The 24,639-nt window shown below is 37.7% G+C and overlaps 1 protein-coding gene and 1 long non-coding RNA gene across 4 annotated transcripts in view; one reads left to right on the forward strand and one right to left on the reverse strand.

Annotated features, from left to right (window-relative positions):
* Positions 1–20,617, forward strand: part of LOC122234920 — a 61,329-nt gene extending 40,712 nt beyond the window's left edge. The window contains exons 5-6 of one of the 2 annotated variants that reach the window (XR_006212905.1): positions 12,694–12,772; positions 19,818–20,617. This is a non-coding gene — a long non-coding RNA (uncharacterized LOC122234920). Of the gene's footprint in view, positions 1–12,693; positions 15,195–19,817 lie in introns of those variants that run through there. The other variant, XR_006212904.1, reaches the window with a different exon arrangement.
* Positions 1,227–24,639, reverse strand: ELOC (elongin C). 2 transcript variants are annotated; one of them, XM_007080357.3, is made up of 4 exons: positions 24,540–24,639; positions 12,525–12,578; positions 8,016–8,159; positions 1,227–1,794 (listed from the first exon to the last, which is right to left on the reverse strand). In XM_007080357.3, the coding sequence occupies exons 2-4, from the start codon at positions 12,526–12,528 to the stop codon at positions 1,604–1,606; spliced, it is 339 nt and encodes a 112-aa protein (XP_007080419.1). In that variant the 5' UTR covers positions 12,529–12,578; positions 24,540–24,639; the 3' UTR covers positions 1,227–1,603. The 2 variants fall into 2 exon arrangements, with proteins under 2 accessions (XP_007080419.1, XP_007080418.1); XM_007080356.3 differs by lacking the exon at positions 24,540–24,639 and adding an exon at positions 24,364–24,477.

The following is a 24,639-nucleotide window of genomic DNA, read 5'->3' on the forward strand; positions in this document are numbered from 1 at the left end:
CCTAATCTTTCAGTTCTACTTCAATATCTTAAACTTAAGGTTACTTCTGGATCTAACACATAAAGTAACCTACTAAAACTGGTCAAAGTTAAACTTTATTCTAGTTGTCACTTTGACCTTTAGAATCATCATTTAGGTTTTTGACATTATTTGTCAGCAAGTAGATAGAATATAATTCTTGTACTTGATAGTCTTCTATACTAAAATATGTACCAGTATGTCTTGAGAAGTTACTAAAATATATGCAATTAACACATTTAATTGCTTTCAGTAAGCTGGAAAGTACAATGTTAGGTCTTCTATGAGGAAAAATTACTTACAGATCTTGGTTATGTTTTTTGTAGGTTCCAGAAAAACTGGTCCATATTAAATCAGTCTTAAAGAACTAAGCTGAAGGCTTAAATATATATCTCCTATAATGATAGTTTTGTCTTACTACTAAGATAGAGATAATAATAAACCCACTCCAGTACTTCTTTTCTCATGCCTAAGCAGAGGTGCTCTGTCATAGTTTTTCTGTTTAGTATAAAAGCTGAATGACCTCTTTGTAAATCTGATTTCAGTAGAAGACCCACAGATTATGGGCATCATACTTATTGGGACATATTTTAATTAATAGAAGATAATTCATATACTATATCAAAGTACATGATAAGATTTGCACTGCATCTCTCCATGTTTTTAATCTTTTATAACATTTCAGCTTGTTGGAGGAAGACTAGAATAGTTCTGAAAAGTCTAGCTTTTAAGAGCCGATTAAAGTCCATAATGAGTCTTTTAAAACATATTTAAATAATCAGAAGTGCAGTCACAACAAGGGACTATGTAAGAATATTGCAAAGGAAGCTTTATAGTCAATGCAGGTACAGTACTTTGGATTGGCCAAAATGCACAATGCACATGTAATCAATCATGTAGTTTACTTGTTGACCATGTGGCTACCAGTTCAAAAAGTGATTGCTTCAAAAGCTGTGCCTAGTAATCTTCCAAAACTGCTTTTAAATAAAGTTCTTAAATTGCAGCAATAAACAAAAAGACAAGATACACTTAAACAATACTGCAGTTTATCAAAAGACACATAAGAAATTTCAACTCTTATGTCTTTGACAGTTATAAAAATCAATGTTTTGGCTAAGTTATAAACATGTTTATAATGCAATTATTTGCATAACTCTAGTAATGCTAACAACGGCTACAAGATCAGGTTTTTGTTTTTTTTTTTAAAAAAAAAAAAAACACTAAAAACACAAAAATACGTAGCCCCATTATTTACCTGTAGAATGTGTTCATTTATGCTTAAATTTCAGTTTTACTATATCACCACTGCTCTAATTTTAAAAATCACATCCAAAGGATAAGGCAAAACCACCTACGAATTGGCATATTTGTTTATTTCTCAATTTGTGAAAATGTCCTTAATTTGTTGATGTAGCAAACAAATTTCAACTGATTGCTATGCAAAAGAACAGAAGATAATCTGCTTTGCAATGAACTTTAAAGTTCAACTGCACACAGGCAACATGCTATATATGAAAAAATTACTAACTGAACTACAGGTATTAAATACTGAAAAAAGTTAACAGTTTATTATAATTTATTTTATTTAACAATCTAGGAAGTTCGCAGCCATCAGCAGTTCCAGTGCAATTTCAGGTGCAATTGGGAATTCAGGAATCTCCGTGGAGCTGTTAGTGTAGCGAACCTTGTAGGTAAAATACATGCATACTTTTGATAGCACGTGTGAAGGGATCTCTCTAAAATTGACTTCATTAGTTTCGTTCTCAGCAAACTGACCTGTAAAAGAAAAGAAGTATGTTTGTTATGGGCTGAACTGTGTTCCTCCACAATTCCCATGTTGGGAAGTTCTAACCCTCAGTACTTCTGTGACTATATTTGGAGATAGGATCCTTTTTTCCTCTTTTTTTATTTTTTCTGTGCAGGAAGTATTTTTAAAGAGATAATTAAGGCCAAACAGGATTATCAGGGTGGGCCCTAATCTAATGACTGGTATTGTTATAAGAACAGGAAGTTATAGATCAAAGATGCACACAGAGGGAAGACAATGTGAAGACACAGAGAAGACAGCCATCTACAAGGCAAAGAGAGAGGCCTCAGAAGAAACTAACTCTACCAATACCTTGATCTCAAATTGCTAACCTTCAGAATTATGAGAAAATAAATTTCTATTGTTTAAATAACACAGTCAATGGTACTTTGTTACAGGAGCCCTAGCAAACTAATACAACGTGAGAAGAATAAACCCAACTAGCATCACATGAAATAACTTATTCTGATTTCTGAGTATAAATATAAAAAAGAAATCTTTATTAAGATAGTATTTGAGATTCATCAAGACTAATTTTGAAATTCTAATTTTCTTCCAAGGACTTTGGAAATTTTAGCTTCTCCTAAGAATCATGGTGGCATGATTAAGTAAAGGCGAATAGTATATAAAAAAAGACAATCTTGGGGCGCCTGGGTGGCTCAGTCGGTTAAGCGTCCGACTTTGGCTCAGGTCATGATCTCGCGGTTTGTGAGTTCGAGCCCTCTGTCGGGCTCTGTGCTGACAGCTCAGAGCTTGGAGCCTGCTTCAGATTGGGTCTCCCTCTCTCTCTCTGCCCCTCCCCCGCTCATGCTCTGTCTCTCTCTCTGTCAAAAATAAGTAAACATTAAAAAAAAAATAGACAATCTTTTCGAAGATTCAGTTTAGGGAATCAAGTCTTTATGTATCATCAGGAGCCCTGTGCCATAGTGAATTGCCATATAAAAATAAATAATAAATGTTTGTTTCCCCCTTTAGTTTTTAAAAGTGTGATTATGTTCATGAGATCTCCTCATAAGTTACTTTTCTTTGTTTTAGTAACACTTTATGAACTGTTTTTAATGATCTCTCAAAATTTCTTTAGCTATATAAAGGTTATAGCATTTAGCATTTACTATAGGGATAGAATAGTTTCTTAACAGTCTAGCACGAGTACTGAATATAAAAAGTAGAAAAATGTACTTTCTGAGAATGTAGTAGTATTTTAAAAGTTTTCTAATAATTGTTGCTTAGGGGTGGGGTGGGAAGAAAAGAGCAGGATTGAATGAGTAACTCACAGCAATGAGGTCAATTTTGGTTTGTCAATGACTAAAATTCTCTTTCTTGAATATACGTACGAAATACTACCAATAGACACTTATTAAGCCTTTGATACTAGACAAACATTAGGGTTTTTTTTTTTTTTTGAGGGGAAATTCGTATAACATGAAATTAACCACTTTAGAGCATACGATTCAGTGTACATACACAATGTTGTGCAACTACCACTGCTATCTAGTTCCAAAACATTTTCAGTATCCCAAAATAAAATCCTAAACCCTTTAAGCAGTTATTCCCCATTTTCCCAACCCTCAGCCTCTGGCAAAAACCAATCTTTCTGTCTCTATGGACTTAATCTATTTTGGATATAAATGGAATCCTACAACATGCGACCTTTTGTATCTGACTCCTTTCACTTAGCATATTCTGAAGGTGCAAGTATCAGTACCTCATTCTTTTTTATGCAAACATTAGTTCGGGGCTGCATATATATTAAAGGAGACCACGCTTACAAAAAACAAACATCCTTTAATCTTAATTTTTAGTTAAAATTTGTTGGCACCCATGATTTTATTTTTCTAAAGTAAATCCTAGCTCTATCCAGTAGAAAAGTCTAAACTTAATTCATCCCACGAGCAAGGAGTACTGCTAACAACCAGATTGGGGTCCTTAAAGCCCATTTTCCATTAGGAGAAAATGGCTCTTTGGAAAAATGGCTCTTTTCCAGACTGGAGAATTATATACCAAATGAGCCTAGGAAATCTTGTCATTATAGAAAGTAGTACAGCTATCCCAAATTACCAGAGCCAGGTCAAAAGGACACAGAAGCCAACCTGATGTGGCTCCTTCTGAATAAAAATGGAGCAAATGGGGGCAATTTCAGCATCAGTGAGGACTACACTAGATTAAAAAAACCTTAAATAATAAAAAGTCACAAGAAAATGAAACACAAAAAAACAAAAAAACCCCAAACACTCTTTGCTACTGGAGGATGCTGAAGAATAATTTCATTACTCAAAAATTATATGTAAACATAAAAAAATCAAGCACTTATTTTTGCTATACAGAGTATATTTCAGGGTAACCAAATATTTCTTCATAGGAGAATTCTAATAAATGCACAAGAAATGATAAGAATTAGAAAGTCACTGTTTTGTAATTCCAAATGAAGTAAATCTCAGCAGTAATCACAATGAATGCTAAAAGCATCATATGAAAATCTAACTGCAGAACTGTTCAGAGATGAATCAGCTTACTAGCCCTGTAACCTACTAAGCTATCCTGACATTGCTAAAATATTGATACAACAGAAATACAGTAGTACTGCCTATAAAGTATTCTTGCCTAGAAAAATGAGCTGGATTCTAATCAAGCCTCTAGAGTTCTAATTTATAAGCTTACAAAATGAAACATTAAGTCTAATCCAGATGTGAACATTTTACAAATAACTTGGTTCTCCAAAAAGTTCATGGTCTGCAAAAAAAGGGAGAGTGCAGGGGGGACTATCACAGATTTTGCAAGTGAAATGACACTGGCAGGATATATTTGCTTGAAATACTCTTTAAAAAAGTGAGGATGATAGGGGTGCCTGGGTGGCTCAGTGAGTTTAGCGTCCGGCCTTTGATTTCAGCTCAGGTCATGATTTCAGAGTTCAGGAGTTCGAGCCCTACGTCGGGCTCTGCACGGGCAGGGTAGAGCCGGCTTGGGATTCTGTCTCTCTGCCCTTCCCTAGCTCGCGCTCTCAAAATAAATAAACGTTTAAAAAAAAAAAAAGTGAGGAAAATAGATGAAATGAAATTGGCAAAATATTGATAAAATTGAAGCTGGAGATGAGTACATGCAAGTGTATTATACTAATCTCTCTGTATGTTTTACAGTAGGGATGCCTGGGTGGCTCAGTCGGTTAAACATCTGACTCTTGGTTTTGACTCAGGTCACAATCTCACGGCTTGTGAGTTCAAGCCCCACATTGGCTCTGCACTGACAGTGCAATGCCTGCTTGGGATTCTCTATCCCTCTCTGTTTGCGTCCTCTGTCTCTCTCTCGCTTAAAAAAAAAAAAAAAAAGTTAAATAAATAAAAATTTCACAGTAAAAAATATGGAAAAGGAATTACAAGTGACCTTAAATAGAAACAATCAAGAAAACTGAGGGGCGCCTGGGTGGCTTGGTCAGTTAAGCATCCGACTTCGGCTCAGGTCATGATCTCACGGTCCGTGAGTTCGAGCCCCGCATCAGGCTCTGTGCTGACAGCTCGGAGCCTGTTTCAGATTCTGTGTCTCCCTCTCTCTCTGCCCCTCCCCTGTTCATGCTCTGTCTCTCTCTGTCTCAAAAATAAATAAATGTTAAAAAACAAATTAAAAAAAAAAAACTAAAAGGCAACCTATGGAATGGGAGAAGATATTTGCAAACGACATATCTGATAGTATCCACAATATATAAAGAACTTATAAAACTCAACACTCAAAAACTGAATAATGTAATTAAAAATGGGCAGAAGACATGAATAACATTTTTCCAAAGAAGACATAGAGATGGCCAACAGACACATGAAAAGATGCTCAACATCACTCATCATCAGGGAAATGCAAATCAAAACTACAATGAGGTATCACCTCATACCTGTCAGAATAGCCCAAGTCAACAACACCAGAAACAGGTAGCTGGCAAGGATGGACAAAGGGGAACCCTCGTGCACTGTTGGTACAAATGCAAACTGGCGAAGCCACTCTGGAAAACGGTATGGAGTTCCCCAAAAACGTAAAAATAGAACTACCCTATGATCCAGCAATTGCACTGCTAAGTTTTTACCCAAAGAATACAAAAATACTAACTCAAAGGGATACATGCACCCCAATATTTACAGCTGCATAATCTACAACAGCCGAATTATGGAAACAGCTCAAGTGTCCGTCAAATGATGAATGGATAAAGGAGATGTGGTGTGTGTACGTACAAACACAAACACACACACACACACACACACGCACACACACACACTGGAATATTACCAATGAATGAAAGAAGAAAGAAATGAATGAAATCTTGCCATTTGCAACAACTTGGATGGAGCTAGAGTAATACGTTATATGAATTAAGTCTGAGAAAGACAAATACTGTATGATTTCACTCATGTGGAATTTAGGAAACAAAACAAATGAGCAAAGGGGAAAAAAAAGAGAAAGAGGCAAACCAAGAAACAGACTCTTAACTATAGAGAACAAAATGATGGTTACAAGAAGGGAGGTGAGTGGGGGGATTGGTTAAATAGGTGATAGGGATTAAGAAGTGCACTTGTGATGAGCACTGGGTATTGTAGGAAAGTGGTGAATCACTATATTGTTCATCTGAAACTAGTATTACACTGTGTATTAACTAGAATTTAAAGCAAATCTAAGAAGACCCAAAACAAGTGACCTCAAATAGCCAAAATAATCTTGAAAAAATAAAACACTTCCTCATTTCATAACTCACTACAAAGCTATAGTAATCAAAATACTGTGTATTAGCATAAGGACAGATCAATGCAATGCCACCCCCGCCCCCCGCCCCGGTTCAGCGGGTAGAGCATGTGACTCTTGATCTCAGGGTTGTGAGTTCAAGCCCCACGTTGGGTGTAGAGATTACTTTAAAAAAAAAAAAAAAAAAAAAAAGATCAATGGGGGAGAGTTGAAAGCCCATACATAAACCCATGTGGCTATGGTCAACTGATTTTCAACAAGGGTGCCAAGACCATTAAATGAGGGAAAGAACAGTCTCTTCAACAAATGGTACTAGGATGCCCATATAAGAAAGAATGAAATTGGATCATTACCTCACATCATATACAAAAATTAAGTGAAAATCAAAGACCTAACTGTAAGAGGTAAAATCAGAACTGTTATGGGGCACCTGGGTGGCTCAGTCGGTTAAGTGTCCAACTTTGGTTCCAGTCATGATCTTGTGGTTCACAAGCTCGAGCCCCATGTTGGGCTCTGTGCCAACAGCTTGGAACCTGGAGCCTGCTTCAGATTCTGTGTCTCCCTTTCTCTCTGCCCCACTCCTCTCCCTGCTCGTGCTCTGTCTCTCTCTCTCTCTCTCTCAAAAAAAAAATAAACATTAAAAAAAAATCACAACTGTTGTAAGAAAATATTTGCGTATCATAGCTGATACGGGTCTACTGTCCACAGAATTTATAAAAAAAACGCTTACAACTCACTAACAAAAAGACACACAACTGAATTGAAAAATGTGCAACAGATTTGAATAGACATTTCTCCAAAGACGATATACAACTGTATAGCAAACACAAGAAGAGATGTTCAACACCATTAGTCCCTACGGAAGAGTTAATCCAAACTATAATGAGAAACCACTTGATACCCATTAGAATGGCTAGAATAAAAAAAAAAGGGAAAATAAGTGTCAGTGAAAATGTGGAGAAACTTGAATATTCATACAATGATGGTAGGAATATAAAATGGTGCAGCCACTGTATAAAGTTTGGTGTTTCCTCCAAAAGCTGAACACAGAATTATTGTGTGCTCCAGAAATTCAAATCCTCAAGAAAAATTTTAAGGTAAAAAAGAAAAAAAAAAAACAAACCAAAAACCTCTCAAGGGAAAAAAAAAAGAAAATGGTAAGAATAGATGTTTGGGAAGTGGTAAATTTCTAAACATAAACTTTATACGTAGTTAGGAGCACACATCACCATCAGAGTCCTACTGTGGTGAAGAAATTAAACATGGAAACTAATGTAGGGAAATGATCCTTCCTATTAGGGTAAATAACTGAAAACAGGAAATGGCAGGAACCAATTTTTCCAATGCAACACAATCATGAAATAATGTTAGAAAGTTACTGTCTCTTTCCTTTAATGTTATGAATCGCTTAATTCAAGTTAAGAACTTACTGAAAGTAAAGATTTATTAACAGAAAATAAAGAAATGTACCTACCTGGGCCACTCAACATGGCTTTTATTGTTCCGGATGTTAGTGCGTGTTCTCTTTTTACAATAAATTCATGACCATCCGAAGATATCAATTTGACATACATGGCATCGGGGCCTTCACAGCCGCCGTAGGTTTTCTCTTCTCCATCTAAAGTAAGTAGTAAAATGATTTTTGAATCACAAAATTAAAATAAACAGGTTTACCAAGGTTAATTTTTGAATAACTCAGACCCAAAACATTTCTGGATGGTAAGATCTACCAAGATTTTAGGTTTTTTTAATTCCTTGTTTTATCATTCTCTAAACATTTTCCAATGTCAGAATAAACTACATTTAAGAATATTATTTTAGATGAAAATTTACTAGTGTTTTTCAAAGAAGTATTAACAATTTTTTTGTGAACACAGTAACACATTCAAATTTAAAGGCTCAAATAAAATAAGCAAACAGTAAAACTTTAAATCACCTGAAATACTCATCTTAAAAACATGACACATTGTGTGTTTATGAATGAATGTTTATATGTCATGTGAATTCAACTTCCCTGATAAGCTCCTAATTCTAAAAGTTAGGGCTTCCTTTTACTCAGCATCTTGCTCTTGGTCCGTATTAATAATCCAAACATTTTACTGCTGAGTTTAAATTATTGCACGATTGAAGTAATGAATATAGACAAATACCAGTCTTTGAAAATTCCAAGTGGAGGTGAGGACACAGAGCACGTAGATGTTACTCCACTGCCAGCTATCCTCATTGCCACCACAGCTTCTGCCACAGTAGCTAGCTCAATATAACTTTTCTGGGAGTATGCATTTTTGTATATCCCCATAAGATCTTTCTAACATCTAGAATTCTCACAGTATTGTACTGACAGAATTATTTTTATGGTTACCAATATCTGAAAGAAAATATCTTAAGGCTTATTCTAAAAACTTACGAAGCCCAAGAAAAAGAGTACAGAGGATAAAACTGGAGTATTCAAGCTATAAACATCCATTTATTTATTCATTACTAGTTAATTTAAAAATCCTTCCAATTAGGATTAATAAATAAAAAAATCATTAATGTTCGTCTGCTGTCCAAAATGTTTAATCTGAATCTAATCAGGAGTAAACAACCCAGACAAATCTAAATTTTAAATGGTCATCAAAGACCTCACTCCTCACACCCCCAAAAGGAGGGAACTGTTTAGATGAGATTAAAGAGACAAATTAATGCAATACGTGATCCCTGACTGGATATAAAACACAGGCATACCTCAGAGATAACTGTGGGTTCAGTTCTACACTACCACGAAAAAGCAACGCAAAAGTGAGTCAAATCAATTTTCTGGTTTCCCGGTGAATATAAAAGTTTGTTTACAGTATACCATCGTATGCAATAGCATTATATGTAAAAAAAAACGTATATATCTTAATTAAAAATACTTTATTGCTAAAAAAAATGCTAACCATTGTCTGAGCTTTCAGTGAGTAGTAATCTTTTTGCTGGTGGAGGTTCATGCCTTGATGTTGATGGTCACTGACTGAGCAGGGTGGTGGATGCTGAAGGCTGGGGTGGCTGTGGCAATTATATAAAATCAGACAATGAAATTTGCAGCATTGATCAACTCTTCCTTTCAGGAACGATTTCTCTGTAGTACGTGATGCTATTTGACAGCATCTGACCCCAGGAGAACTTCTCTCAAAATTGGAATCAATCTTCTCAAACCCTGCCACTGCTTTATCAACTGAGTTTATGTAATACTCTAAATCCTTTCTTGTCATTTCAACAACTGTCACAGTATCTTTACCAGGAGTAGATTCCATCTTAAGAAACTACTTTCTTTGCTCATCCGTAAGATGCAACTCCTCATCTGTTAAAGTTTTATCTTGAAATTGTAGCAATTCAGTCACATCCTCAGGCTCCACTTCTAATTCAAGTTCTTGTTATTTCTACCGAACATCTGCAGTTACTTCCGCCACTGAAGTCTTGTACCCTTCAAAGTCATCCATTAGGGTTGGAATCCACTTTTTATACACTCCTGTTAGTGTTTGTATTTTGACCTCTTTCCATGAATCACACGTGCTCTGAATGGCATCTAGAATGGTGAACCTTTTCCAGAAGGTTTTCAGTTAACTTTGCCCAGATGCATCACGAGAATCACTATCTATGGCAGCTATGTATTTAAGTAACAAGACTTGAAAGTCAAAGTTACTCCTTGATCCATGGGCTGCAGAATGGATGCTATGTTTGCTGGCATGAAAACAACATTAATCTTGTTGCACGTCTCCATAAGAACTCTTGGGTGATCAAGTACGTTGTCAGTCAGTAAGTAGTAGTATTTTGAAAGGAATCTTTTTTCCCTGAACAGGAGGTCTGAAGAGTAGGCTTAAAATATTCAGTAAGCCATGTTGTAAACAGATGTGCTGTCATCCAGGCTTTGTTGTTCCATTTGTAGAGCACAGGCAGAGTAGATTCAGCATGATTCTCAAGGGCTCTAGGATTTTCAGAATGATCAGTGAACACTGACTTCAACTTAAAAGTCACCAGCAGCATTAGCCCCTGACAAGAGAGTCAGCTTGTCCTTTGAAGCCAGGCATTGACTTCTCTCTACAACAGTCCTAGATGGCATCTTCTTCCAATACAAAGTGTTACATCTCCACTGAAAATCTGTTGTTTAGTGTAGCCACCCTCATTAATTACCTTCGTTGGATCTTCTGGATAACATGCTGCAGCTTCTACATCAGCACTTGCTGCTTCACCTTTACAGTTTTATGTTATAGAGACAGCTTTCCTTAAAACTCATGAGCCAGCTTCTGCTAGCTTCAGACTTTTCTTTTATAGCTTCCTCCCCTCTCTCAGCCTTCACAGAATTGAAGAGTCAGGGCCTTGCTCTGGATTAGGCCTTGCCTTAAGGGACTGTTGTGGGTGGTCTGATCTTCTATCCAGACCACTCAAACTTTCTCCATCAACAATAAGGATGTTTCGCTTTATTATTTGTGTGTTCACCGGAGTAGCACTTTCAATTTCCTTCAAGAACTTTTCTTTTGCATTTGCAACTTGGCTAACTGTTGCAAGAGGCCTAGCTTTCAGCCTGTCTCAGCTTTCGACATGCTTTCCTCACTAAGCTTAATCATCTCTTGCTTTTGACTGAAAGTGAGAGATGTGCAAGTCTTCCTTTCACTTGAACACTCAGAAGTCATTGTAGGGTTAATAACTGGCCTAATTTCAATATTTTGTGTCTCAGGGAATAGGGAGGTCTGAGGAGAGAGAGAGAGATGAGGGAATAGCTAGTCGGTGCAGCAGTCAGAACACACACAACATGTATCGATTAAGTTCCCTGTCTTATGTGAGCATGGTTCATAGTATCTCAAAACAATTACAACAGTAGCATCAAAGATCACTGATCACAGATCACCGTAACAAATACAATAATAATAACGAAAAAGTGAAATATTGTGAGATTACCAAAATGTGACAGAGACATGAAATGGGCAACTGCTGTTGGAAAAATGGCACCAATAGACTTGTTCCACACAGGGCTGCTATAAACTCAGTTTGTAAAAACAAAAACAAAAACAAAAAACAAAAAACAAAACCAAAAAACTGCAGTATCTGTGAAGTGCAATAAAGTGAAGCACAATAAAATGAGCTATGTCTATAATGTACCTGCTGCAAAGAACACTACTGAAATAACTGAGAAAATTCTGAATATGCAATGAATTAGGAGATGCCTACTCAAGTATTTGGTGTGAAGTGATACTGCACAACTAAATAAATGGTACAGAAAAAAGCAAGCATGTGTATGTGGATATATAAATACATACATACACATACACACACACACACACACACACACAGAGAAAGCAAATGTGGCCAAACATTAACAATCACTGAAGGCTATGTAGTGTATGACTCACAATTTTTCATAATAAAAAGCAGGGACATTCATAAAGATGCAAGTAACTTTTAAATTATAGACTACTCAAGCATACAGATATTTAGCAGGTGTTAGCAATCCCTTAGAACAAAAATAAAAACAATTATTAATTATTTAAATTTGTAATTCTTGTGTTTTTTTTGCAAGGTAAAGCATTTTATATGCTTGTTGGGAAAGTTTCTAATTTCTTAAGGTGCTATTTCTTACTAGCGATCACAAATATATTTGGCACAAAAACATTACTTATCTGCCTTTCAAAAATATGTACAGGCATACCTTGTTTTTAGCAGGTATTATGTTGTGTTTTGTTTTTTATACATAATGTTATTGCACACTTAACAGACCACAGTATAGTATAAACATAACTTTTACAAGCACTGGGAAACCAAAGATCTCATTTGACTAGCTTCATTGCTGTGGTCTGGAACCAAACCCACAATATCTCTGAGGTTTGCCTGCAGTAAGCAGATGCTGTAGATTTAAACAACTAATTTCAGTCTATTCTGATTGCATTCACCAATGTCAAAGGCCTATCTTTGAGAAGACCAGCTTCTACTAGTTGCAATAAAAAATGACTTTTATGTAACTTACCCATTATGTTCTTATGAAATTCTACTTTACTTCCACAGGAACTTTAGTAGTTTCCTGAAAATATAACAATGCTATTTTAAGATTAATGCTGGAATAACATGTTTTCGCCCATTACTATTTAATATATCCTTGGTATTACAAGTTTAAAAACTCTCTCTCTGCTATGCAGGAGTTTCCCAGCCACCATAAACGGAACAGTATCAAGTTTCTGAACATGGGAGGAAAAGATGATCACCTTCAGAATAGTGGTCTGTATAAATACAGATTTGTTTTTTTCCTTCCCTTTAAGGTAGCTATTCTGACAACAGTTTAAAAATACAGATGTTGTTGTTCCTTAGGAGTTGAATTGAACTTGAAGGAGATCGTTGACCTTAATCATCTTTGTATACTTGTATCTACTAGATACTAGCAGACACTAAAGCACGTATTTGCTAAACCAATGATAACATGATAAATCCAAGGACATGAAGTAGCCTTCAGAAAAATGAAAAAGATAAAGCTTGCCCTCCTCTTATGTAATTGTGCACATTTATAATACATTTCACTGTGGCATCTTTTCTGCAGTCTATGGAAGTTCTAAAGTTTAACAGTGAAGTTGTAGAAAATCTTTAATATCCTGATAAATCCTAAATTTTACAAAGATGAATGCTAAAGGAAAAGGGTTCATGTTTTGAGTAACTTTTTATTTTTATATCATTTCTTCAAGATTTCATTTATACCAGTATTTTTATGTTATTAATGGGAAAACATCCTGTTCTCTAAGAAATTCCTGACCAGTATTTTATCTAGCCTTAAGGGAAGGGCCAAGAAAATGAACCATAACATTTTATAGCAGGAAAGAAACTTGGAGATAACCTATGTAATTCCTCATTTTAAAAAATAGTAACATCACTGATGTAATAAGGGAGTTGAATGATTTGTTCCAGTAATGACAGAGTAAGAGTAGGAATCAAATCTATTTGTTAGTCTAGAATGCTAAGCATGGATATGTAAGTACCATTTCTAATACGAGATAAGGGCAACAGGGGCAATGTCATATTATTACCAACAAGTTGAGGGCCTGATAAGTGGTAAACATTGCACTACATGCTTTACATACATTATTTTAAAACAACACTTCCACAAGGGTATTATTATTATCATTTTAGAGATGAAGAAACACTAAGAGGCTGCTACTTGCTTAAAGCTTCTACAGCTCAAGTGGCAGCAAGAGGATTTAAACCTAGGTAGGTCTGCTTTAAGGCCTGCACTCCTTTCCATTATTCCATGCTGCTATGGTAAAAAATTCTGGCTCCCATTAAAACTTGTTTTCCACTGCTGCTAGGTAAGAGCTGCTGATAGAAATCCTTAGATACTTATCGAAAGTGTAAGCACTAAAAGCAGTACTCTGCCACTTTATGATAATAATAGCAGATAAAAATTCATTGGTCATTATTGCTGTAGTCTGTTCATACTGCTTTGTAATCGTTCTAAGAAAACAAAAAAGGAAAAAAATGATAGAAAAGCTAGAGCAAGAACTTCAAGTGCCAACTTTCTATCTGGAAACTCTCCAGAGCCAAACATCTAGGATGTTTACTTAACTAGCAGTAGCTATGCAACCATGCAGTCACATTTTAGAAGCCCTTTGTGTAGCAACAGCTTCTCTATAGACTTCTTAATATAGTAAATCAATTTCACCATTTATTCAAGGGTTAAAGATGGGTGGGTGGGGGAAGAGAAACTCCCCATCACTAACAACAACAACAAAAAAATCCACGGTATATTAACACTAAGAGTTGAGTAAATCCTAATTCTTAGGTAGAAGTTAAAAATATTTAAAGTGTGATTAAATTGGGATGTAACCTACAAATTACCTACATAAGTCTAAGTTTGGGTTTACAACATTCTCAGGGTAAACACTTGAGTGTCTATTCCATAACTGAGCTGAGTTCTGGAAATAAGAATTAGGTAGGTAAACACACGTGGTTGAGCAGTAGGTTGAAAATATTTCTAGGCAAAAGACACAGTATGAACAAAAAGTCCTCAGATATATTGTGCTTTTAGTGTTATATATAAACATTATTCTTTTATAGTTTTTATTTTTGGGGAACCAACAGAAATTCTAGATGAGCCTAGCACCCACAAAGCAATCAGTTTTGAATCTAGTATTACTGAACATTGAAAAGACCTTTGAACAGCTAGCCCATCCTTCAATTTTGAAATGTTACTGCAATCATTTACTATTAAAGGAATTTCTAGACTATATTCTATCTCACTAACCTGTTTATACCTAAGATATCTACTGTTTTCATTACAGTCAGTGTGATAAACATGTTCTAAGTGGCCAGGCAAGTCCCATTTTATCAATACACATTTCTTTTTAGGTGGACTTTTAGATACTTTATAGTTTTTATTATGAATTCTGTCTGTTTTCCTATTATACTTTCTGAAAGGTTATTGCTGGTGTTTTAAAGAAAAGCTTTTAAATCCATTAAAAGTTGATTTGTATCTGATCACCTATGCAGAACTCTCTTATTAGTACTAATAGTTTTTTAACTGATTGACTTAGGTTATTAAGTAGATGACAGCAACAGCTACAAATCTATTTTTTGTATGTCTCTTTACATTCAGTATTTACTTGGAAAAAGTAATAAGGTTAGACATCTAACTGATACCATTCATAAAAAATATGCTACAGATTAAAGAAACAAATATAATAAAACTCACTGAACTCTGGAAAAATAACAGAAGAAAAAAATAAAAATAGCTCACAGACCTGTACAAAAAAAATGTTTGATCCCAACAGTAATCACCAAACACCCAAACTAAAACACTAAAATGTGCTAAGAATCAAGTGGTGCAGAAGAGGAAGAGGATAATACTAAATATATAGCACAACAGTTTTTGGAAGGCAGCAGCATAATCATCAGGAGGCTAGCAATAATTCTCCTTCTTGGTATCTATTTTAGAGAAACACTAGCTTGTGCACAAAGGCAAGGAGAAGAATATTGACTATAATACATGCACAAATGAAACATTGAAAAAACCGCTGAAAAGTTCCCAATTAGGGAATGACCTAAATAAAAATAGTATATCTACAATTATTGATAGTTATTATGGGCAGTGAAAGGGAATAAATTAAATCTATGTATGTATGAAATACCACCAAGATTTTTTATTTAAAAAAAAAAAATTTTTTTTTTTTTTAACGTTTATTTATTTTTGAGACAGAGAGAGACAGAGCATGAACAGGGGAGGGGCAGAGAGAGAGGGAGACACAGAATGTCTTCTGTGGAGACACAGAATGTCTTCTGTGGAGACACAGAAACGGACTCCAGGCTCTGAGCTGTCAGCACAGAGCCCGACGCGGGGCTCGAACTCGCGGGGCTCGAACTCACGGACCGTGAGATCATGACCTGAGCCGAAGTCGGATGCTCAACCGACTGAGCCACCCAGGCGCCCCAAGATTAATTTTTTAAAAAGCAGATTAGAATGATAGGTATAGTTTGGTGCCATTTATGTAAAACAAGTGGCTTCCTGCCTATTAATTATGTTTTCTGCAGAATAAATAAAATGCACAAAAATACATGTTCAAAGTGTAAATAACTAGGAAACTGTAACTTTTTTAAAAGAAAACTATGGTTTAAATTTGTTTTTAAAGTTTATTTTGAGGAGTGCCTGGGTGGCTCAGTCAGTTAAGCGTCCCACTTTGGCTCAGGTCGTGATCTCACAGATTGTGGGTCTGAGCTCCAGGTGGGGCTCTGTGCTGACAGCTTAGAGCCTGGAGCCTGCTTCCAGTTCTGTGTCTCCCTCTCTCTGTGCCCCTCCCCTGCTGGTGTGTGAGCAGGGAAGGGCAGAGAGGGAGAAAGAGAATCCCAAGCAGGGTGAGTCCTGTCAGTGCAGAGCCAGACCAGGGGGCTTGAAACATGAAGTGTGAGATCATGACCCGAGCCAAAATCAAGAGTCACCAACTGAGCTTAACCAACTGAGCCACCCAGGTGCCCTAAATTTGATTTTTTTTTTTTTAACGTTTATTTATTTTTGAGACAGAGAGAGACAGAGCATGAACGGGGGAGGGTCACAGAGAGAGGGAGACACAGAATCTGAAACAGGCTCCAGGCTCTGAGCTGTCGACACAGAGCCCGACGCGGGGCTCGAACCCACGGACCGCGAGATCGTGACCTGAGCCGAAGTCGGACGCTTAACCGACCAAGCCACCCAGGCGCCCCCCTAAATTTGATTTTTTAAAAAGAAACAAATAAACGTATAGAACCAAACAGCTCATAAGGGAACAATGGTCAGCCTGATGATTAGTTCCTAACTATATGTAAAAATATGATTAATTTGGAAAACAAAGTAATACAAATTGACAGAAGTTAGAAGGCAATTCCAATTTGTAATAACACATCAAAATATCCTGCCCGAATGTGCTTATAGTGTCACTGGATGTATGTCTCTCAAGAGGAGTTAGAATTTCTCATTCTGGCCTATTTAACTTATAACAATGCTCCTGTATCTAATTCTTGCATAGACTCTCCTAATACTTTTAGCAAATAGTACTACTCCTCTTCCATTTTTCCTCCATTGTGGAATTTATAGTTTTCTTTACTATTAGATGCAAATGCTTCAAAGTGTGTCTTTTTAGATACATTTTGTCTTGCTTACTAACTGTAAGTTTCCACAAGGCAAGATTCTCTCTTTATGACCCAGGTATCCAACACAATGGTAATTATGTAATGTTAACAGGGTGAAACTTCATACAATAGTGTATCTGGCCACAGACACAGATATTACTATTCTGAGCTTTCTGACAGAATAAGGTTATTCAAAGGTACAATTCTTTTGACCAAGATCGATTACTTTTATGTTTTCCCATGATGTTGGCATTGAATAAACTTACAGAACTTTTAGACAAGCATCGTGAAAACTATTCTATTTAAGTTTATTGAAACATTTTGGGCTATACTGAGGGGAGGGGGTGACGAAGGAAGGAGATGGTATTCCATCTTTCACAATAAAATTTAGTCAATATGAATTCTTGGTTCTTTTTTTTTTTTTTTAATTTTTTTTAACGTTTATTTATTTTTGAGAGAGAGAGAGACAGAGCATGAACGGGGAGGGTCAGAGAGAGGGGGACACAGAATCCGAAGCAGCTCCAGGCTCTGAGCCGTCAGCCCAGAGCCTGACGCGGGGCCCGAACTCACAGACCGCGAGATCGTGACCTGAGTCGAAGTCAGACGCCCAACCAACTGAACCACCCAGGCGCCCCAGAATTCTTGGTTCTTAAAATAATTTTTATTTTAAAGACTTCAAGGACATAGGTCACAGCCACATTTTATGAAATTATGATAACCAAAACGCCAGTCTCACAATTTTGCACTACCACAAATTGTTAATTATAAATGCAAGTGTATGAAACATATATTTCTGTACAAGATTTCTAGAATTTTATGTTTCCTGGAACGAATTCAGTTATCTGAAAATGTTGTGTTTGATAATGTCCTCAAATCTCCTGGGGTTAAAATGTGCTTCCAAACATCCCTGAGTTTAAGAACAAGTTTTGTTCTCATGGCTGTCTACACACACTAACACTAGCTCAAAGAGGGTAGTTCTTTGCCTTTACTAAGGGAATCTATTAGGTCATTTAAAGTAAAAGCACTGACCTCAATTTTCAATCTATTTCTGATAGTTAACAATTAGTCACAGCCTAATTGTTGTCCTAAATGGTCAAGTTTTTACTATTAAAATAATAACTCACCTAATAATACTCAGTAATCAACTGCATTATAATATTCCATCAGCAGGGCTTCATTTCTAGAAACAAACCCTCACAAATGTCTGCCCTATGTTCTGCCTGTTGTGAACTATGGGCCTTTAGGAATCTAGATTAGAAGAGATCCTTCTGATATTTAAGAACTCTATTTTAGACTCACCCCAAATGACCAATCAGAAATATTACATAGGGTGATGCAGACCACAGCAATCATTACAGTGATGTTAAGTGGACTTCAGATCACTGTGAATGATGGTTCTCAGTTACTTATGTTTTGGTAAGTTATAGCTTACTAATTTACAAGTGGCAAACTGATAAACAAGTCTTTCCTAAATCCTCACACTTGATTTCTAAGTATTCATCCAAGAAATAACTTGCCCACAAAATAATCTTGTACAGAGCGCCTGGATGGCTCAGTCGGTTAAGCGTCTGACTTGGGGTCAGGTCATGATCTCGTGGTTTGTGAGTTTGCGCCCAGCACTGGGCTGACAGTGTACAGCCTGCTTAGGATCCTCTGTCCCCCTCCCTCTCTACCCCTCCCCTGCTCGTGTATGCACATGCGCTCTCTCAAAAATAAATAAACATTAAAAAAGAAAAAAGAAAAAAATGTTTTATGGAAGTGTCTAGAGCAGCTTTATTCAAAACAAATGAGAAACTATTCTGATGACACATAAGCCGTGATATATGTGTACAGAGGAATACCATTCGTAACAACAAGGGATGATCTACTGGTACACAAGACATAGGTGAATACTAAAAATATTATACTGAATGGAAAAACAAAAAAGTACATACTGCATTATTCCATTTATATGAAATTCTAGAACAGGCAAAATGAATTATGGTGATAGATCAGTGGTTGCTTCTGAAGGAACATGAGGCAACTTTCTGGAAAATTAAATGGTACACTATTTCAGGGTATGTCAATTAATCTCAATTAAAATAAGGTTAGAGTAAGATTTTTTTAAAAATATATTTATTTTTCTTAAATTTAGGTATCTTTCATTGTAAAGATATCAATCCAGAATGGTTTTGTCTCATTAACCTTTCAAAAGATACTGATGCTGATAATAAAACTAATCCAAATTCTCTAGATTTGCAGATGCTAATAGAGAAGGAGTAGGACTTTGGAAGTCCTAAAGAAGTAAATCTTGGACTATGAATCTCTTAAGTGAATGGCCACAAAAGGAAAGTAGGTTTTGATCTGGGTCTCAATGTAAGGAGGTATTTTTACCAAGCAGAACTGGAAGGAAATCCAAGCAAAGTAAACAGTATAAGCCAAATCAGGAGAGAGGTGGGAAAGGCCTTCATACAAAGTAGAAGTGTCACTGGAAGTCCACATCTAAATTTCTGCTCTCCAAATTTCTATCTTGAGACCCTGATAAATTAAAGTGATAATACCTGTTTATCTCCCAAACACAATGGGCTAAACTGTGTCTAAAAGTCCCTTCCAGAGCCACTATTTCATGACTATAACCATCTGAAATTCTTCATCCCTCTACAAACGCCTGTAACTCCAATTTCCCATCTTTATTCAACAGAGTTGTTGCGGTCATACACCAGAGCACTTAAGGACTCCAGAGCGCTACGTGCTTCGACGGAGTCTGTCTTCCTCACTCTTGTAAACTACCTAAACTCCCTCTTAGACAATGATCTCCAAACTCCTTTGTTTTGGTTTAAAAAGGTTTGAGCAAATATTCCCACTATATACTCTCTAATTACAGATTCTACATATTATAAATTAATTTAAAAGAACCCTTAGAATAATGGGCCAAAAACAAATATAAAAAACAAATAGAAAACAAGTTCTGACCTTGCTTAATCCCACTGAATTCATCAGGATTGGCACCGTGCACATCTCACAGTCTTTATACCTTAAGTCCCTGCCCTCCCCTCTGATGTATATGCCCACCCACATCCCAATCCCGGGCAAACCCAATTCTCTGCCTAGCTCAAGCCTCAACCAAGAGATGGATGTGGCTGGAAAAAAGACAACCATTTTGACCTCAACTTTAAATTTGTGACCACACACTTTAAATAGGCACCTGGCATTGTAGTGATCCTGGTAGTAAACTGGCTTTTCTACTCTGAAAAAAAATCCTAGCTTCTCCTAAACCTCCAACACCTTCTCCTTGCTGCCCTGACAAGTTTATTTTATCAAGAAAACAGAAAGATATCACTTCAATTACCTTGTCTTTCTACCTTCATTCTACTTGCATGTATATACCATCTCTTCTGTCTACCCTCCTGTTTCAAAAGCTGAAAAACCATTCTTCCTGGGGCACCTGGGTGGCTCAGTTGGTTGAGCATCCGACTCTTGGTTCAGCGCAGGTCATGATCTCATGGTTCATGGGTTCAAGCCCCACATAGGGCTCTGTGTTGACAGGGTATAGCGTGCTCAGGATTCTGTCTCCCTCTCTCTCTGCCCCTCCCCCACTGGCTCTCTATCTTGCTCTCAAAAATAAATAGGGGCACCTGGGTGGCTCAGTTGGTTAAGTGTCCCACTTTGGCTCAGGTCATGATCTCAGGGTCTGTGAGTTCAAGCCCTGTGTAGGGATCTGCGCTGACAGCTCAGAGCCTGGAGCCTGCTTGGATTCTGTCTTCCTCTCTGTCTCTGGCCCCTCCCTCACTTGTGTACATTCTCTCTCTGTCTCTCTCAAAAATAAACATTAAAAAAAAATCCTTCTTATCTAAGGCCAACCCTTCCATGTAAGCACACCTCTCTAAGGACTTTGTTCTATTAGTCCTACCAAATTCCTATTATTCCTATACACATCAAAATGCTGTAACATCATTACTACCATCCACATCTCCTTAACCTACTCTGATCAGACTTTTGGCCCACTAATCCACTCAAAGAGCTCATCACATTTCAATTACTTTACTTGTCTAGTTGTCATCTCTTAGCAGGGTTTTACAGTTGGCTACTACCTCCTTCCCAAAACAGTTTCTTCCCTCAATGTTAGAGATGCCACATCCTCCTGCCTTTTCTGCTTCTATCACTGTTTGCTCCTCTTCTGACCAGAGTACTCCCAGTCATCTGCCCTCTTCTCCATTAACACTCTCCACTTGATGTCCTCTGGTCCACAGGTTTAAATATTACCTATAAAATATGACTCTGCCCCCACGCAATAGTTGTACATATCCAACTTGCCTACTTGCACACATTCTGAGCTGTACAATAATTATCAAACTCCTGACTTATTCCTTTACAAAATTCCAAGTTTATTCCTCAGAAACCAGTGTACCCTCTTGTCTTCCTCATCTGAGTAAATGGCACTACTGGTCATACAGATGCTCAGCAAAACTGTTGACTCCTCAAATTTTGTTCTGTCCTAGGGTGAAGGAAAGACCCACCTGGCTCTGTCTTCAAATGATATTCCAAATCAGACCATTTCTACTAACTTCCACACCACATCTCTAGTTCAAGGTACCATATCTCAGTTGGACTACTACAAGCCTCCTTAGGAGCTGGTTTCCCCACTTTCCTCCAACTTGGTCTATTTGCCACCCAGTAACTAGTTATCGAAAGCCTAAGTCAGATGTTACTCCCCTGCACAAAATCCTCTAATGGCCTCTCATCACAAACAGAAAAAGGACTATAAAGTTGCATCTTATTTGATCTTTACTATTTTGATTTTCATCTTCCATCATTCTTGCCTCACTATGCTCCAGCTATACTGGCCTTCTCTGTATTGTAATAGGTCAAGTTCATTCCCCTCTTAAGGTCTTTGCATTTTGCAGTTACTGCTATCTTAAAAGCTCTTCCCTCAGATTTTCCTCATCATTTAGGTTGTCCAAGCAAAACTATCAACTCCTCAGAGAGGCAGATCTTCCTTGCTGACTCCCCTATCAAATTCGAAACCCTTACCCTGGTCACCTAGTTTACCCTAACTCTAATCTTGATATAATCTCTTCACATCTATCACCACTTGAAACTACATTTCCTTATACATATACTTATTGTATCTCTGCTTTCCCCAAGCTTCATCATAAGGGCAGGACTATAGCAGGCCTGGCGTATAGCAGATGCTTGATAAATATTTCTTTTTTTTTTTTTTTTGATAAATATTTCTTGAATGAAAGGTAATATTGTTTTCTTAATTTCAAGGCTTGAAATTTCAGGTATGACTAGATGGGCTTTTTCTGATCTTATTTAAATTTTTTTTTTTAATGTTTATTTATTTTTGACAGAGAGAGAGAGAGAGAGACAGAGCACGAGCGGGGTAGGGGCAGAGAGAGAGGGAGACAAAATCGAAAGCAGGCTCCAGGCTCTGAGCTGTCAGCACAGAGCCTGATGGCGGGGCTTGAACTCACAGACCGCAAGACTGGACGCTCAACCGACTGAGCCACCCAGGCGCCCCTTTCTGATCTTATTTAATAATGGAACAGTAAACTTTTTTTAAAAATTTTTTTTGGAGAGAGAGACACATGCAAGAGTGGAGGTGGTACGGTACAGAGAGAGAGAATCTTAAGCAGGCTCCATCCCCAGCACAACACAGGGCTCGATCTCAGGACCCTGAGATCACCATCTGAGCCTAAATCAAGAGTCATATGCTTAACCAAATGAGCCACACAGGTGTCCCTGGAACAGTAAACGTTTACTACAAGTGAGCCAAAATGCATTTAGACAGATCAATGTAAATGCAAAGAGTTTCCAGATTATTTTATAGTACTGAAAAACCTATTTAAGGAAAAAATACCAAAGAAAGTACTTTATAAGGTACACTCAAATATTACTTTAAAACTTGAAAAAAAGAAAAACTTGATATATAGGGGTGTGTAGATGTGTCAGTCGGTTAGGTGTCTGACTTCAGCTAAGGTCGTGATCTCACAGATGGTGAGTCTGAGCCCCGCCTTGGGCTCTCCACTCTCAGTGCTGAGTCGGCTCCGGATCATCTGTCTCCCTCTCTATCTGCCTCTCCTCCACTCACCCTCTCAAAGATGAATAAACATAAAAAAGAAAAAAAAAAAAAAACAGAACTTGATATATAGGGTTGACTATAACCTCTGGCTACTAACTACTAATTACATTACACAATTACCATAATGTAATGAAACCGGCAGCTGAGTTGAAATAAACTTAAAAAAATATGTATATATATTTTGAAATCGTAGTTACTAAATACATTTCATAAGGGAAAAAAGAATGACCATTTAAAAACTAATAATGAACCCCAAATCCTTACTTGGTAATTAGCAATAAATATCCACGGTGACAGGGATCATAGCTGTTTTCTTACCATTGTATCTCTAGAATGAATGAATCCACCTGTGATGTTTCAACATCATGAATTATAATGTAAGCAAGATCAGCAATTTATCATCTTAGTCTACCATACACTAAAGGAAACAACTATTTGGGGGGTCAAAAAGCAAATTTGGCAGTTTTCATATAAGGATTTTAAAACTCAAACTAAAGGATTTCGGTTGTTCCGTACACTGAAGGTGATGCAAAGTAGAAATGCTCGCACTAATGACATGAATTCCACAGCTACAGATTACTAAAGAGATTTTAGTTCCGTAAGAGACATTCAGCGGCCGCCGTACTAGATACGTTTCAGAAAAACTGAAGGTAGATGCACGACAGTTTCAAACTATCAAGTCGGGTAGAGATCGACCGACAAGTTGCCCAGAAGGTAAACTTGTCGGGGTCCTGCAGCTGGAAAGAGGGGGACGGTGACTGTGAAAGACTGTGAGAGTCACTCCAGTGACTGGGGACGGACTCCAAGAAAAGGACTTATCCGAGTGCACCCGGGGAAAGCAAAAAGGGAAAGCGACAGGGCTGCCATGCTCCTAACTCCACCCTCCCCGCGCTCAGCCCGGGGAAGGCCCAGACACGCTGGCGACCGCCCCTCCTTCTCCCTCTTCCAAACCCACCGAGAGGCGCCTAGAAAGGTCCCGCCGCCCTCTTCTCCCCTCCCCCAAACCAGGAGCTGAGGAGGCCCGGGGAGGTTAAGAGCTTCCGTTCCTTCCCCGCCCAAATGGGAAGGGGTGGGAAGTGGGACTGTGAGCGCGCCCAGTACAAGCCTTCCTCGTTCTCCATACGAATCTGGAGCTCCGTTCCCATCCCAGCCCAAGACTCACTCGTCAGCCCTGAAGCCACCGCAGCCACCGCGCCGGGTCCCAGCGCACCGCCACAGCCCCTACTCCAGGGCCACCCCCCCACCCCCAGCTGCCTGCCGCCGTGTGTTCCGGGGCAGTTGGAGGAATCACTTCCGCCGGGTCATGGACGCTTTCTACAACGCGCGGGAGATCGGTACCTGGCAAGGCAGGGACGCAGTCTATTGCCGGCTTCCGTGCACAGGAAGTGCGCACACCCTCCTCCCTACTCCTACAGTACCACTGACCGCGGTCATTTGC

The sequence above is a fragment of the Panthera tigris genome, chromosome F2, assembly GCF_018350195.1.
Source record: "Panthera tigris isolate Pti1 chromosome F2, P.tigris_Pti1_mat1.1, whole genome shotgun sequence".
In the NCBI taxonomy this organism is placed as follows: domain Eukaryota; kingdom Metazoa; phylum Chordata; class Mammalia; order Carnivora; family Felidae; genus Panthera; species Panthera tigris.

Bases quoted from the DNA above. Each gene is read 5' to 3' on its own strand.
- ELOC (XM_007080357.3), bottom strand. The intron at 1,795-8,015 runs GTAGGTACATTT...TTTCTTTTACAG, and splicing joins AGCCATGTTGAGTGGCCCAG to GTCAGTTTGCTGAGAACGAA.